This window comes from Sorex araneus, chromosome 3, assembly GCF_027595985.1.
Source record: "Sorex araneus isolate mSorAra2 chromosome 3, mSorAra2.pri, whole genome shotgun sequence".
NCBI classification, from domain to species: Eukaryota; Metazoa; Chordata; class Mammalia; order Eulipotyphla; family Soricidae; genus Sorex; species Sorex araneus.
In genome coordinates, this window is record NC_073304.1 from 175255837 (window position 1) to 175273369 (window position 17533).

At 50.9% G+C, this 17533-nt stretch overlaps 1 protein-coding gene across 1 annotated transcript in view; it reads right to left on the reverse strand.

Annotated features, from left to right (window-relative positions):
- SIAE (sialic acid acetylesterase) overlaps nt 1-17533 on the reverse strand; it is a 49165-nt gene that overhangs the window by 11175 nt on the left and 20457 nt on the right. Inside the window, exons 4-7 of the mRNA XM_055130358.1 lie at nt 11037-11175; nt 8493-8673; nt 7025-7140; nt 6480-6613 (exon numbers count right to left, since the gene is read on the reverse strand). Of these exons, the coding sequence (XP_054986333.1) occupies nt 6480-6613; nt 7025-7140; nt 8493-8673; nt 11037-11175 (570 nt within the window). The remainder of the gene's footprint in view (nt 1-6479; nt 6614-7024; nt 7141-8492; nt 8674-11036; nt 11176-17533) is intronic.

A 17533-nucleotide genomic window follows, 5' to 3' on the forward strand; every position in this document is an offset into this window, starting at 1 on the left:
AAATCCATGAACAACAGGATGACAGTGACAGTGACCGTGACGGGAAGCCAGAATCCCTCATGTCACTTGGCCCGCCCCTGTCAGGAGGTTGCAGCTGTTCCCCATGTCTGGGGTCTCCGTCTCCTGATTTCACCCCCTGCGACCCTTGAGTCAACCATGGCTGAAGAGGTCAGGTGGACTCTGATTAAGCAGCAGCAGGACACACCCTGCAGGTTCTCGAGCCTTCTCTTCCCAGAAGCCACGTGAGCAAGCTGGGCTGATGTCACAGAGGACAAAAGTGAGCCATCTCCGTTTCCAGCCTGGCCAACCGGGAATCATGCTGGCTGATGTTTCAAGTCCGTAAATGAGAGGCACCGGGAAAGTGATTCGCACACAGACAGACATGGCCTGGCCTGACAAAGGCATTCTTAAGGCAATTTCATTCTTGTAGAAACTGCAACATGCACAGGGGGTTATATGCATGTAAGGTCCACAATGAACAGAATATGAGCCATGGTCAAGCATATGGGGAAAATGATGCTGTAAAGAGGCACAGTAAACACAAGGCGCATGAGGCCATTGGTCCCTGGAATAGCTAAGTCACGATGCCCAGTCTCACGGGGCAGTTCTAATCTTAGAGCCCCATGTGATGTCTGGTGAGATGGTCCAGGTGTGTCCCAGCAGAACCAGACACGGAGTAATGTAGAGAAGGATCCGCTCCTGAGCAAAATGCATCAAGGCCCTGACAGCCCACACCAATCTGCCCTCTGGCTTGGTGGTCTCTCCGTCTGCAGATGGGGGTCCATCTCCCCGCCCCCGTGCCCAGTTCAGCCATATGGTTTGCTGGGGCAGAATCTACAGTCCAGTGGGGCGATGCCAGTGCCTCACTGGGCCTCAGACCTAGCACGAATGTCTTGTTCTTCTCCAGAAACAGATGAAGCCCAAGCCCGTCCTCGCCCCCACAGCCCACAGACACACAGATGCCCAAGAGCCCGGTGCATGGCCAGGATCCAGCAGCTCCAGTATGGGGGTGCAGACTGGGCAGATCTGGGGGCTGGCAGGCACAGGGGTTAAGTCATGCTGTACATACAGCTGACATCAGTTGGATCCATGGTACAAGATGGTCCTCTGAGCACCACCAGGAGTAACCATGAAGCAAAGAGCCAAATATAGCCTCTGAGCACCATTCACCCCAGAAGACCCCCCACTCACCTGCCCCAAATCTAAAATAAAGAGGATCGGGGCCAGAGACTCTCCAGCAGACCTTAAAGAAGTCAGCCGCCGGGCACTCCAGGGCTTCAAGGACATCTCTCGACCAAGACCCCAAGCCTCGTTCAAAACCCCCAAGTAGTAGCCCAGCTAAGTCACACAAGGCCGGACTCCTCACCCCAAGAAGACGTGAACTGTGGAGCAGCTGTGGTATTGGGTTTGGTTTTTGGGGTTTTTTTTTTGTTGGTTTTTTTTTTTGCTTTTATTTTGGGTCACACCTGGCAATACATAGAGGTTACTCCTCGCTCATGCACTCAGGAATTACTCCTGGTGGTGCTCGGGGGACCGTATGGGATGCTGGGAATCGGACCCAGGTCGGCTGCGTGCAAGGCAAACACCTTACCCACTGTGCTATTGCTCCAGCCCCAGTGTGGTATTGGTTTAAGCTGCCAAACACACAGTTGTTTGTAGGCAGCCACAGAAAAGAAACTGAGTGAAAGAAAGAAAGAAAATTTTCCAGGCACCAGGAAGCGAAAATGGCAAGTGGTAGGTGGGAGTCGCCTGGTAGCTGTACAGTGAGGAAGGCCGAGGCGCGGGGAGGGTTGGGGAGGGCAGACGGTACCGCTGTGTGGGCCTTGGACACGAAGCATCACTGGGACCTCGATAGGTCTGTCACCTCAGTGCACCCCTATACTGGCCAACGGAGCACTGAGGGAAGAGAGTGAGGAGCAGGGAAACGCAGAGCGACGCGGGAGCTGGAAGGCACGACCGGGCCTGAGCAGGAAGCGGGCTGACGAAGAGTTGCTTCCAGTTCGGCTGAACATGAACAGGCTCCCGCTCCTGCCAAGGTGTCCCAAACCACACAATGGTGACCCTGGATGCTCACGCTGTGTCACACACACATACACAGGTCTCGGCCAAGGCGTGGACACAGGCCGACTTGACCACTTGGATGCCACAGCTGACACTCAGTGTGTCCCTCGGAAGCAAAAATATATTACTATGAGCCCCGTGGTCCCACAATTTCTTCCTTCCTTAGTCTCTGATGCTCCAGTAATGCCTCATGGCTCAGGGACAACCCCAGACCTCAGGAAGTCCAAGCGAACGACCAGAAACCGGCGGGGCTGCAGCCACCGCATCTCTGACCCCGTTTTAGAGGGTCTGGACCCTCTGTCCCACTCTCCTCAGAGAGGCACAGGGGACGCCTGGGGTCACCCCCACCAATGTGGCTGAGGATGTTTCTGCTTCTTTAGTTGCTCCAGAAAGGCGAGAAAATTCTCAGGAAATGCTGGAGAAGGTGCAATTGTAGCAGAAAGGTGCCGTGGCTGTGACATGGACTAAGGGATAGAACCAAGCGACTCCTGTGAGTCGGCTTCACCATATGACGGGATGGAAGAAGATGCTCCTCAGTGCAATCTCGAGAAAACTCGCAATGCGGATGCAAAGACCCAGAGAGCCACTCTGATCCCACACAACCAAGAAGACTGGCAGGGCACCCCCATTCACCAGACAAAGCCACCAGCAAAAGTCTGTGCCAAGTCCTGGCATCCAGCGGACAGAGAAATGCTGGTGACAGTCACTCCCACCCAAGATGATCTTCTCAAAAACGCCAGCTGGGGGTGGGCAGCACACAGAGGTTGAGCGCATGTGCCTGTGAGTGCAAGGTCCAGAACTTGGTGCCCCCCCTACCGGCACACGCTGGGATGGCCCTAAGGTACAGGGAGCTAGCTCTGTCCTGAGAAGCTCTTGTTTTGAAATTTTAGTAATTTAAAAAAACAAAAATTGTTAAGGCAACTTCTGAGAATTCTACAGCGACCCACTGGCCACTCTAATCCTGCACTGCTGCCCAGTGGCCACGTGGGGGCACCAGCACACTCCACACCCCCAGGCATGCCAACGTTTGTCCGGATCTGCGATGGGGCGTTTCACTCTCAGTGACAGGACAAAAGCGGCTGCTAAGGCTGCTAAGGAAGGCAGACCAAAGCCAGAGACTGTCCAACAGCACGCACCTGCACCCTGCGGTCAGCTCCTCTGGCCCTCCCTCCCTCATGTGCAGCCCTGCTCTTGTCTCTCTGCATCCGACAGCTTGCTTCTCTACTGTCTTCTCGGACACACGGCCGGGATCTCCCCGCTGGGCTCAGACCCGCATCTCAACCTGTGCCCCCTCTAGTGAGCAGCACTGCCACAAAGCCGAGCTTCTCTCACAGACCCACCGCCCCTCTGGAGTCGACTCTCATGACTGACAAGACGCACTAACGGGACCCGACACACGCCACTCATCTGATGCTGAAAATATCAAAGAGTAACAGTCTCGCCCCAAACTACACAACGGTGCCCCTGAATGCTCACACTTGTGTCACACACATGTACACAGGTCTCAGCCAGGGCGTGGACCCAGGCCGACTCGACAGTTTGAATACCACAGCTGACACTCAGCGTGTCCCTTGGAAGCAAATATTCCCCTCCTGAGTTTCCACTAGTGCCCACATACTTTTGCCACTAGGGACAGAGTTCACGCCCAGAGGCCTGGGGACTCGACCTGAGGGCCAGCACCCCACAGGTTAGAATATCTAAGGCGTGCAAGACAGATTTGAGGCTTGGACTGCCAGATGTTTCTTTCAGTTTCCCAGGCTGGGAAGTGAGAGTGTCATCCACCCTGTGAGCGACAGCCCCACTTGGGGTGTGATAACTTCCCTAATCACTGGGACTCCCGCACCCCTCTCTTCTCTCTTCTCTCACACAGTTCCTAAATGAGTTTACAGGGGCTGGAAGCATGCACAGGGGGAAAGGGCTTGTTCTGCAGGTGGCCAACCCCAGTTTAATCCATGGTTAGGCATATGGTTCCCCATGAACCCCTGAACACAGAGCCAGGAAGTTCCCAGCTGGGTGTGGCCCCAACTTCCCTCCTCCCAAAAAAGGCTTTTACCTCACGCTGTCACTGTCATCCCGTTGCTCATCGATTTGTTCAATCGGGCACCAGTAACATCTCTCATTGAGAGACACATTTGTGTGAATGTTCTATATCAAAAAAATTAGAAATCTACACTACTTAAGGAATATTAGTTGACTTATACTTCAAGGACTTTCAAGAACTTGCTTATATCAGAAATATATGGGCAATATTCTTTGGTTACTGGGGGACAAAATTAAAACTTAAATGCCAACTCAGGAAACAAAAGTCCTTCACTGTCACTGTCACTGTCATCCCGTTGCTCATCGATTTGTTCAAGCAGGCACCAGTAACGTCTCTCATTGAGAGACTTATTGTTACTGTTTTTGGCATATCCAATATCCAATACGCACGGGTAGCTTGCCAGGCTCTGCTGCGCGGGGTCGATACTCGTGGTAGCTTGCCGGGCTCTCCAAGAGGGGCGGAGGAATCAAACTCGAACACTCAAGAAAAATAGGGAGTCCAAGTGCAGTTCCCACCAACAGCAACAGAACTGGGGACAGGAACTGCTATTTTAAAAATAATGAGCAAGATAATCTTGCTCCAAGACGAAACAAATCTATGACAGGCAATGACTACAAAGTAATCATAAGTAGAATTAAGGTTTATAAAAATCTTTATCATTTTTTTATAAAGAATCTCTATCAAATCTTTATCAAAAGAAGAAGCCTGGTGAGATGGATGGGCAGTGAGTAGGGGTGTGAGCCAGCCGGGAGCAGCCAGCTGAAGCCGAGTCCGATGTACAGCGACATCTACTTCCGTCAGCATTTGTGAACTGGACGAGGTGTTTATGATGCCTTGTGTCACTTCCAAGATTCCAGAAAAATTGCAGCCGCGCCACCCCCCTGTACACACACACACACAACCCCCTCAGCCGCTGAAAGGTCCAGTGCTAGGAGGGACTTGAGGAGCAGCAGCAAGGCCAGACAAGGGGGAGTCTGGGGAGACTTGGTTTTGCCTCTCCCCAAAAGGCTGACCGCAGGGTCTCTCTGGTCAGTAGGTGCTGACCACAGGCCTAAGGGGTCTTTGCCATCCTGCATTAGGTCACCTGAAATGGTCCCGATCACACAGGTGCCAGGACCCAGGTACGGCATTGTGCACATGGCCAGGAGGGCCAGCGAGCAGTGTCCAGTGTCTGGGAGAGCTGGCCCACCCAGGCTCACGCTCGTCCCGCAGCCACCCTGACATCCAGGCAGAGGTGCCAGGCAATTAAGGGACGTGTGAGGGAGAAAGGGGAATCCACCCAGAGCAGGCAGGGACAGGGTGTCGCACAGAGCCACTCCAGGGGCAAGGGGACAACTCGGGTCAGGGGTGCAGGGAATGGACACTCTCCCAAGGAGGTGCTCAAAAAATGAATTTATAGACATTCTTAAATTTCTACAGAGAAAACTGGGGACATGTTCAAAGTCTTAGAAGGCCTGCAATTGAACCCTGCATTTTCATCTCTGGATCAATTTATGTATGAAACTAAGTATGCACAAATACAATAACATAATGACAAGGAAATTAAACGAGCCATAGCTTCTAGAGGCAAAATGTTTAAAGCAACCCAAGTACCAGCTACGAAAGACCAGTTACATAAATAACCATATACTCACATTTCAGAATATTCTCCAAGTCACTATAAATTGTGCTGAAAATATTCATTGGTGTGAAAAAACATTCGCAACATGGGTCCACAGTCCATCAGCACAGAGGGCAGGTGCTTGCCTTGCACACGGCCAGCCCAGGTTCAATCCCTGTACCCCTGAGTCCACCAGGAATGACCTCTAAGTGTGGAGCCAGGAGTAAGCCAGGAGTAAGCAGGTGTGCCAATGTACGCCCCCAAAAAAAAAATTCACAACAAGCCATTAACAGAAAAAGTAAGTGGTGATACAATGCCACACTGTGGATCCCATTTCAAAACTACACTGAAAAGTCTACTTCGACACTGTGGAATTAGAATTCTTCTCAACTGTAAAAAAAGAAAATCACATTTCTGCAATGCACATAGTTAATTCTTTTAGTTGTGTGTGTATTTATTTGTTTTATGGCAGCAGGATCACAGTCAGCAGGGTTGCTGGGACACCAGGGATTCGAACTCATGACCACGTACTTCCAAGGTGACAGATGCGCTGAGCCAAGGGCGCTATTCCCCCAGGCCATGATTGATCATTAAATAAGGAAACAGATGAGCTATGTGTTAACTGTTCTAAGAGAACACATTGTCCCCTCAGTAAACCAAGACGAATTAAGTCTTGTCCAAGCTGCCGGAGGAGCAGAAGGGTCGAGACAGCGTCAGGAGAGAGCCAGCAGCACACCCCGCCCCGTGCTCCTGAGCCCTCTTCCCCTCCACACGTACCTGCACAAATCCGAATGGGAAGAAACGCTGCGTCTGGCCCTGGGAGCCCTGGTGGAAGGTTTGGCGCCAGTCGTCGATGAGCTCAGGGAAGGTGCAATTGTACAGGTCCCTGTTAAGATCCATATTGGCCTCCCCTAAAAGCAAACCCCACACTGGAGCCTGGTTTGAAGGATCTGAGGGAGTCCCTGAAAGGGTACAAATCCTCCCCGCTCCGTGCATGCCCTTGGTAGCAGGCCTTCCCACAGGCTCAGGAGGGACACCGGGGATTTGAACTCATAACCTCATAATGGAAAGCACACCGCGCTGAGCTTCTTGCGAGACCCCGGAGCTCCCTTAGACCCCTGGATCCCAAGGCCCCAGCAGCCACGCGCAAGAGAGGCCAGGCCAGCAAACCCGAGGCCCCCAAGGTAGCACCCGGGAAATCAGCCCACGCCCATGGAGCCAGGAACTGCACATGCTGCCGCCACATGCAATCACCGGGCTTGGGGGCTGCATCACGGGGCAGGAGCTGAAATGGTGGAGAAACGGAGTGTCGGAACACTCACCCTGGTACCAGATCACCCCTTTCAGGGTCATATTCTGCAGGGGATGGATCATGGCGTTCCAGAGAACAGAATGCTCGCGGGGGCCCGTGGCCAGGGCAGGGGTGCGGCCGCCCACCCTGAAACAAGAAGATGCGCCGTGAAGCCGGAGCAGCCGCTCTCCGCCTTCCACACCGGGAAGTAGGGGTGGCCTGGAGCCCCCTTTTCCCGTTGAGCACGTGGAAGCCTCTGACTCTCACTAGGGCTCTTCCCCGGGTGAGGGTAGCAGTCGCTCCTGGGAGGTCACAAGAATCAGACACGACGTCAGTTCCGGGGCCCTCTCGAGGGCAACCAATGTCCCAGACAGCCCTGTCATCGCTTGCAGACTTCGTGCTTTTCCAAGCAGTGCTGGGAGCATTTCCCAAGACTTCAAGCACTGCACGGGCCTGACCATTCCTGAAGACAAATTCCCAGAAAATAATAAAATTTTGATCCAATGCTGGCGATCTGAGCTCATGAGCACTCAAGAGCAGACGCTGTTTAGGCTCGGAGGGTGAAGTGCTCGACTCACATAGAGTGAGTACTCATACTCACATGAGTGCTCTATGCGAGCTGTGCCCACGGCCCCAGTCCTCTGTAATTTCCTCCCGTGTCCCCGAGATCCAGGAAGCCTGGTTTTCGAGCTCTCCCCGCCCCCTCAGTGACAGCCTATTCTCTCTTCTTCCCTCCCCACAGGGCAGCACTTGACTCAGCTAACCCGAGAGCTCGGTCCCTTCCTCTCCCGACAGGCCTTCCCAGAATCCCCGGACCATGGATGCCAAAGCAGTTCTCGGACTGCTCATTTCTGTGTTACAATGAATATCAGGATTTTATTAACTAGCCTTCTTTTTCCCTCTGCCACCCCGAAAGCACTCTCCCAGCCCAGCTTTTCCTAAGTGTGTCTTCATGATCATTTTCCTAACATGCTTCTTTGATTGCGGGTATATCTGCTCTCCCAGTGACTCGTGGGCAATGCTGCAGAGTGGAAGTCATAGTCTGGTGCCTCTGACAAAGTTACTAACGCTCTCTGACACTTAGTAACAGACTATGGATAAAGGAACTAAGTATCTCCACTTCAAGAGATTGACCTATGTTATAAACTAACATACACTTAGTAGCCAGCGGACAGAATGTGTCCAGTAGGTATTAGTGGTAACTGAGAAACAAGATCACAATTTCTTCCTGACAGTTTCAGATGTTGTCTAGAGGACAGGAAAAGAAACACCTTACGTGTGAGTGAACTCAGTGAACCCAGTCACACACCTGGATCCTTGGAGCAGAACACAACCCCTCTCACACAGCTTCCCTCTCTCACACAACTTCCCCCTCTCACACAGCTTCCCCCTCTCACACAGCTGCCCAGGGTCTTTCCCCCGGGCCCACTGAGGAGACCACATCCCCTCTCACAGAGCTGTCCAGGGCCTTTCTCCCTGACTGGAGGATGTTTGCTCACCGTCCTTGCTGAGGGACGCCACAGGCTTTCAGGGACCGTGCAGACGACCAGGCTTCAATGGGGGTTCCGCCCCAGGAGGAGGCGATGAGCCCGATGGGGTACCCCAGGGTGTCATACAAGTAGCGCCCAAAGAGCCAGCACACGGCCGACATGTAGGTGAAATTGCCATGGCCCAAGTTTTCTATTCCAAGAAAGAAAGAACAAGAGTCAGCAAATCACTGGCTGGACACACACGGGGCTGGCAGAGGGGTCCAGGTGAGAGAAGGGACACGGGTCATCCCCAGGGGAGGCCAGCAGCTCGCTGTTTGAGAGCCCGGCCAGGTGGCTTCTCCAGCCCGGTTCCTGAGAGTCAGGAACACTAGTGCTCCTCCTCACACGAGGTGCAGGAAGCCAGGGCCCCCCCCTTACCCACCCCTCTCCTTGACACAGGCCTCCCCCTCTCCTCCCCTGCCCCCACACACTGAGTGGACAGAAAACAGGAAAATGGGACATTTCGTGACCAAGCACAATCTCCAATCTCCTTGTCGGGGGTGGTGGGGCCCAGCGCCCAGCCATGCGCAGAGGGCAATGTCCACAGTATAGGGGTAGAGGGGCAGACAGGGGGCAGTGCACATGGTAGAAGGGATCAAGGGGGCGGTGACACGCACAGCCGAGGCCTCCTATCCACGGAGGAAAGGCCACTGCACAGCCGCCACCAGCACGGGACCTCGAAACACCAGACTCCACCCATGCTGGCAGCCAGCAGGATGACGGTCTCCAGGTGGGAAGTCAGATCAACTTCATGTCACAGGCGACAGGCCACCTATGTGGGCTTCTGGGAGTCAAATAATTACAGACACAGGGGCAACGGAGCCTCTGCTCACAGGAGAAGGCAAATATTCAGCTGAATAACCTACATGCTCCAACACCTGAGAGGTGACAGAGAAGTCAGAGTGGGGTGTTGTGGGGGAGAGGAAAACCGGCCCAATCTCTGCGACAGGCACCAGGGGATGAAGACTAGCCCGCACTGCGTAGCACAGTGTCCCACCCTCCAAGTGCCAGCTCTCTAGGGCAGGTGCAAAGACAAGCTCTTACTTCTGCTGGCCGATGCCCGGGACTGGAGGGCGTCTGTAGTGGCAGATGCTGGAGCCTCACTGATGTAAAGGGTAGGTGCAGGGGCCAGATGAGTAAGGGGGAGGCCTCGAGGGCCAGGGAAGAGTTCAATGGTGGTGCTGCTATTCTCGGCAGAAGAAACCGCGAGAAGGCGCAAAGATAGGAAACATTCCACATAAAATTAAGGCGACAAAAGGAGAAAAGCATAAACTCAGACTGGAGGGGGGATGCCTTCCCATCTTAGAATAAATGGTAAGCCCCTTTAAAATGTTTGAGAGAGGGGGCTGGGGTGATAGTACAGCAGGTAGGGTATCTGCCTTATACATGGCCAACCTGGGTTCCATCCCCTGCATCTCATGGGGTCCCCCAAGCACCACCAGGAGTGATTCCTGAGCACAGTGCCAGGAGGAACCCTTGGGCAGTGCTGTGTGTGGCCCCCAACCAAAAAACAAACAAACAAAAAAAAATAGCAACACACACATACTAGGGTTCAATTCAAAATCATTCAAATCCTGGGTTGTATGAACTGATCTTTGAGAATGCAGGAGCAACGGAGTTCACCGAGGAAAGCATGTAAAGCATGTTTATCAAGGTAGAAACAAGGTTTATCCAGGATAAGAAAAAACACAAGGTGGGAAGTGTGAGGAGGCGGTGGAAGAAAGTAAAGACAGAGGGAAGCAGATCATCTAGGGAAAGCAGGACCACCAGGGCTAAGGGGAGTGGGCAATGGCCAGAAGCTGCGGTCAGCTGTGCAGAGCTAAAGAGTATTCCAGAAGCTACAGCCAGCCACATCAAGCTACCACATCTGAAGAGTGGCATTAAGACAACAGTGTCGCCTTGACAGAAGCACATCATTGAGAGGAAAATAGCGGCCAGACTAGAAAAGGCTGCGGAGAAAATACAGAGAGGCTGGAGAAAGAACGCGAAGAGGCTCCGGGCGAGAAAACGAAGAGCAATCCTGAGCAAGGGTGATGGTTCAGTTTCTCTGGGAAAGATCCATCCCAGAGAAGGGCCTGGTCACCACAGTGTCCCTGAGCCCAGCACAGAGCCTGACACAGAGGAGCCACCACACCCAGCGGCCACTGGAAGGCCAGCAGGGTCCAGGAACAGAGCCTAGAGCTCCGAGAAAGGGAAAGATGAAGTGCCCAGGAGACACCAGCTGGCGGTGTCCAGACAGAGAACAAAGGAAGGAAGAGAACAGCCGGGCAGCCCCGGAGGACAGCGCTGGCAGAGCGCGGTCTGGGTGGCCTCCAAGGGCTCCGAGAGGCTGAGGGGACCGTCTCCTCCTCGAAGCGAGGGGGCGAAGATCCATGGACGGAAACTGCTGATGGGGTCACGGACAGGAACGGAGCTCAGGAAGGGGAGGCAAGGAGGGGTGAACCGTAATAAACAGATCAGAAGCTATTTCAGGATGAGAGGGTGCGCCCAGGAGACGGAGCCAGCAACCCTTACCTGAAGTGGGCTTGGACCACTGCAAGTCAACCCGGGGGAGATCCTGCAGTTCCTCCCAGGCCTCGACCGGTGCCACAGAGAAGATGCGCACAGACTCATAGGCAGCAGCGCTGGACAGCTCCTCCGTGGAATTGAATATCTGGGGGAAGACACGGGAATGTCACTCCACACCCCAATACAAGAGGCGCTCAACTCCCCTGCTGCCGGGCCAACACGTCTACTGAGTCTCTGGGCACTCCCTGAGCCACCCGCCCGCCAGGAGCAAACCAATGCCAAGGGCAACTGGTCACCTTCATCCACCATGATGGGTCATGTCTCCCAAAAAAGGGGGATCTGCTGGAATCTGAGATCTCACAGAGCAGGCCTGTATTAGGGAGAAAAGCCATGACGGCTCGGGGTTAGGCAAAAGGCGACTGCCCAGTGTATTTTCGTATTACCCGAAAATACGTTTCTGCTCAGGACAAGGGTGTCTGGTAAACACAGAGCCAAAAACTGGCCGTGAGGTTGTATCACCTGGGAAACGGCTGTCAAACAGACTGCAATCTCCTGCCAGACACGTAGCGGATCATCCTGGTTCCTGTCATGGAGGCTGCGAACAGCCTTAGGGAGTCAGACAAAGGAGGGGATCACGCCAAAGACACAATCATTCATCGCCACCAAGTACAGGCTGGAGCAGCTGGAGGTTTTCTGGACACTACAGTGTGGACCATCCCCAACCTTCCCTCTGAGCGCCAAGCCGCCAGGACACTGGAGTGCGAGCTACTTTAAAACCGATGGCTTAGGATAATCTCTTTCAGTTTATGAGAGAGAGAGAGAGAGAGAGAGAGAAAGAGAGAGAGAGAGAGAGAGGGAGGGAGGGAGGGAGGGAGGGAGGCGCCATCCATCTATGGCTTTGCTTTCCAATCAGTGTCTTTGTTCCCCTCGCTTTCTCTTTAGCCCCCTGGGCTACACTGGTTTTCTCAGAACAAAGGGCTAAGAGGAGCATCAGGATGCTCAGTTATCACTGGCCTCGGGGAAACAGGCGCTCCAGCTGGGGCAGGCAGCCTCCACCAGGACCAGGAGGCAGGGACGCCTCCTGCTCATTGGCCACCGGCCACAACCACAGAGTGCGCAGCTGCTTCGTGTTCCCTCCCACCCACCCACCAAGGAGAATGCAGCTGGGCCTCCAGCCCCAGTGGAGGACAAGGGACGAGGAGAATGCAGCTGAGCCTCTGGCCCCTGAGTAGGAAAAGGGGTGCAACAGAGCATTCCCTTGAAATATGCTGCCTTTTGGAGCACGGGGGCACCAAGCAAACAAACAGATGCAAAGACCTAGGTGCTTGGGGGTCCCTGTGGGAGTCGCCACGGCCTGCAAAGCTGCTTCAGGCAGGGAAGGGGGCTGCCCCCAGTCAGGGCAGAGATTGCAAAGGGTCTCTTAGAAATGCCAGAGGAAACCCCAGACCTGTGTGTCCAGGATCCGAACTGGCAAGGCTAATATAAAACTGACATCAGAGAGCACAAAAAGGCGAGGGCGCCAGGCAGGGAGATGGTTTCTCAGTTCTAAGTACCTGGCGAAAGTTGGCCCCCTTGAAATTCAGTTCGACACCAAGCACGAGGGATGGTGTGCTGCTTCCATGGAAACTGGATGAAACTGCTTTCAGGCTCCCACCCACACTGGCTTCCGCAGCGACAGGGAGATGCCAGTGGGGAGGCAGTCTGGGTGAACGTGCCCCCTCGCCTCTGAGGCCTGCTGTCCGTGCCAGGCCACCAGCGATGGGGGAGGGGGCTGGAATCCTCCAGGGCCCTCACCAGCACAGAACTGGATCCCAAACGCTGGCAACGGCTGATTTGAAACTTGCATTTGCCTACTGTTTCCAACCAAACCCAAAAGTCTCTGAGTGTTCACCAAAGGTGAGGGGTGAGCAGAGGGGAGAGACACACTTGCTGTACCTGCCCGTACCAACAAAGGGGACCCTGTCTTGCTGTCACCAGGCCTTTCTTTTTTTTTTTTTTTTTTTTTTTTTTTTTGCTTTTTGGGTCACCAGGCCTTTCTGATGGAAGCTTTTCCCTGGGGATACTGGTAGCAAACTGTGGAATAAAGAGATTCCAGGAAGATTTTCATTTAAATGACACTTGGTTCCCCCGGCTGATGAGAGGGGGTGCCTCACTCCATCTGCTGAGATCAAATTTCATCTCATCAAACACCTCAGTGTAATTATTTTCCTACCAACTATTTAAATGAGGATGTAAATGAATCCGAAGGTATTTGAAGTCATTAGGGCTTAGGGCCGCCGTGCAGTGGCTGGGAGCGAGGACCACGGCCTCTCCGGGGACTGGCCGCGCCCCAGCAAAGCAGCTGTCCACCGCTGTTCATTTGGTAACCTTTATTCCACATTCTTGAATTAATGAAGAGGCAGCCAGAATCCATTTCCCTCGAGAATCATGGCCCGGGGGGATGGGGGTACTTTATAGGGAAGCCAGGCACACATGCACACATGTGCGTGTGTGTGTATGTTATTTTTGTGTATGTGTGCACACACATGCACACATGCAAAACCCCAAAGAACACAGGGCAACATAAGAGAATGTGGATTCTGTCACTTCACCTTTGACTACAGCATCACACAAATGTTTTAAAGGTGGAGTGATAGCCAGAAATAAGCCAACCTCCTGTGACTCTCACTGTGACGTGGCACCAAGCCGGCTCTTCTCTCCTCAGCTGAGGCTGGGAAACAGGGTTCCGGGCTAGCACTGGCCGTCCTTGGCTGCAGCTGCCTGGAAAGAGCCAGGCTGGGGGCCGACCCTGGCTTCAGAGGCAACAGATGAACACTGAGACTTTCTCCATTTATAAACATCTCACTTGGCGTTATAAATAACAGTCAATTTAAAAATTCCACTTTACCCTAACAACAAGATGGGCACACAATCTGCCATTCCTTCATTTGAATGTGAAGAGTGGTAGGTTAAAGTGGAAATATTACCTTGGAAAAGACACATGGAGGGCAGGGGGAGAGAGAGAGAGAGAGAGAGAGAGAGAGAGAGAGAGAGAGAGAGAGAGAGAGATTGTCAGGAATGACGTAGAGTATACTACAGATCAAAACAAATAAGGGTATGTGTCTGAGTGTGTGTATATGTTGCACGTGCATTTGTTGGAAGTCATGCAAAGCTGCATCTCAATCAAAAAAATAAAAGTCCTACCAAGTGTTAAGAAAGTGAAAAGAAAACCTGACTTTTGGTAATGTCAATCTAAAATGCTGTCTTGAAAACGAAGTGCATGATTTAAAAAATAAATTAACACTTCCATGTTTCAGATGGATTTTTTTTTCTATTTCCCTGTACCTCAGAGCGGGTAGCCTTGCTAAATACAGACGATGCTCTAGAGTCAATTCTCGGCAGAAAGGATACATTCACTGAACAATCGGAGGCTAATTTAAGGGCAGAAGTGGGGTCCCCTGGCAGGGTCGTTGAGAGGCCAAGTGCCAGATAGAAGAGAGCTGGCTGCTGTGTGCCACCTGGGAGCTGTGTCCGAGCACTAGGACAAGCACCATTCTCCTTAACGAGTTAACAGTGCACCAGCCAGGCTTTCCAGGGATAAAACTCCAATTTCACTTCACTTGCCTAGCTAAAAGAGAGTCCCATTAAAGTACAGTTTGATATGCATTTAAATGCAAATGGCTTCCATATATTCAAGCAGGGCAGGAAGCAAAAGGGAGGAAAAAAGATCAGCTAGAAAAAAATAAAAATATTTAGATTGTTACAGTAGAAAACTAATGATGAACTGAATCTATCCACAGCTGCATTTTTTTAGTAGTATTATTTAGAAATAAGGTTAACTGGTTGGTTTTAAAGAAGAAACTTGGTTTAAAAGAAGAAAAGCCACAGAAACAAAGAACTCATAGAGTAGGTAAATGGGTTCAATTAATTTAAGAACTTAAAAGAAAGTAAGTCAGATCATGATCTAGTTGTATACATTATTGAACTTCAAATTTAAATATTCTTTAAAATTTGTCAAAATATTTAATGAAGGGTGGAAAATAAATGTAAACAGAAATAACAGAAAAAACAGTTTCAGAGTAGCACAATCACCTTTCCAAGTTCTTTTATTTATTTATTTTCTTTTTAGGTTACCCCTGGCAATGCACAGGGGTTACTCCTGGTTCTGCACTCAAGAATTACTCCTGGCGGTGCTCAGGGGACCATATGGGATGCTGGGAATCGAACCTGGGTCGGCTGCGTGCAAGGCAAATGCCCTACCCGCTGTGCTATCACTCCAGCCCCCTCCAAGTTCTTTTAAAAGTCGCTTATAAGCCACTTGACCACGCAAGACTGTCACTTTTTATAACCCTTTAGAAACCAACAAATGACTCAATCGCCACAATGGTCCTGTAAGTTAGGTCGGTCACATATAAGCCTTTGTGGCATAGTCAAAATCTAACTTTCGGACAATAACAACATGCAACATCCTTGGGACTGGGAATGGCTGGGTGGCCTGAGAAGCGCCTGGGATGTGCAACCATTCTAGGGCCTTCTCTGGGGCCTTTTCAGCATGGGGGCGGCCTGACACCCTCTGACACAGAAACGGTCCAACTCCACAACTGAACCTCATCAAATTGCCAGGCCACCAAATTGTTCCAGATCTCAAACTGAGCTCCCATTTGACCCAGCAATATGACTTCTGGGAATATATCCCGGAGATACAAAACAGTATAGTAGAAATGACATCTGCACTTCTATGTTCATTGTGGCACTATTTACAATAGCCAGAATCTGGAAAAAAACCGAGTGCCCGAGAACAGATGACTGGTTAAAGAAACTCTGGTACATCTACACAATGAAATACTATGCAGCTGTTAAAAAAAGATGGTCATGAGATTTGCATATAAGTGGATCAACATGGAAAGTATTAAGAGAGTGACAGACATAGAAAGATTGCATTCATTTGTGGAATATAAAGTAACAGAATGGGAGACTTACACCCAAGAATAGAAGAGATGAGTATCAGGAGGATTACTCCACGGCTTGGAAGGTGACCTAACATGCTGGGAGAAAAGGCAACTCAGACAGAGAAAGGACCACCAAGTAAAGGGTGCTTGGTGGGCCCGCTCAGGATGAAAGATACAAGCTGAAAGTAGACTACAGACCAATCATGATGACCACTCAATACCTATACTGCAAACCATAACATCCAAAAAGAGAGAGCAAAAGGGAATGCCCTGCCACAGTGGTGGGGTGGCGTGGGGAGGATGGGGTGGGGGTGGTGGGAGGGATACTAGGATGATTGGTGGTGGGGAATGGGCACTGGTGGAGGGATGAGTACTCAATCACTGTATGACTGAAACATAAGCACGAAAGTTTGTAAGTCTGTAACTGTACCTCACGGTGATGTATTAAAAAATAAAAATAAAATAAAATAGTTCCAGATCTGTTGCCACTGTACTGCGCAACCACATACACCTCCAAATGTCACAGAACTGTCAGCCCAGTAGGATCTCAGCAAATCTGATGGGAAGGTTGCCCTGAAGCCCACTGAGCTCAATGCCCCTACACAGTAATGCAATAGACTCAACTAGCACCAGCCAGCAGAGCAATCCTAAATGACTGCAGTGACATCATTTGTGAGAGATAACCGGAGCCACAAATTGACTTGGATTGATCTAAGTTTTGATCATTCCATCCTGCCTTCATGTTGTAACAGACAATATAAAGAAATTTATATTTATTTGTGCCTGCTAGGGGGCAGGCTGAGGCTGTGTGTGGGAAACTGGGGGCACTGGTAGTAGTATTAGTGTATGGCACAACTTGGTAAATCGGTGTTATAATTTAAAGTTTTTTTTTTTTAATTTTATTGAATCACCATGTGGAGGGTTACATAGTTCTCAGGATTATGTCGGTTATACAGTTTTTTTTAATTTAAAAAATTTAAACATATATTTGGGATGGAGCGATAGCACAGGGAGTAGGGCGTTTGCCTTGCACGCGGCCTACCCAGGTTCAATTTCCAGCATCCCATATGGTCCCTCGAGCACTGCCAGGAGTAATTCCTGAGTGCATGAGCCAGGAGTTACCCCTGTGCATCGCTGGGTATGACCCAAAAAGCAAAAAAAATAAATAAATAAATATATATATGTATATATATATACACACACATACATACATATGAAGCATCTGGACAAGCATGAGACCATAAGGCCTGTACCATGTCAACATCCTTTTATGAAAATAAAATTCTTAAATGACTAGGAACAGAGGGAAAAATCCTTAGCATGGTAAAAGGTTTTTATGATAAACCCACATATAATATCATATACAATATCACAGTATTGAAATTCCCCCCCAAGACCAGACATAAGATACAGTTTTCAAAACTCTATTAGAGGTTTAGCTAGAAATCTGAAACAAGAAAAGAAGAAATAAAAATGATCCAAATGGAAAAAGGCAAAACTCTTTATCTGAAAATGATATGAAACCCCAAGAAAGCTACTAAAGCTAAACTCTAACCATTTCAGGATGCAAGGGCA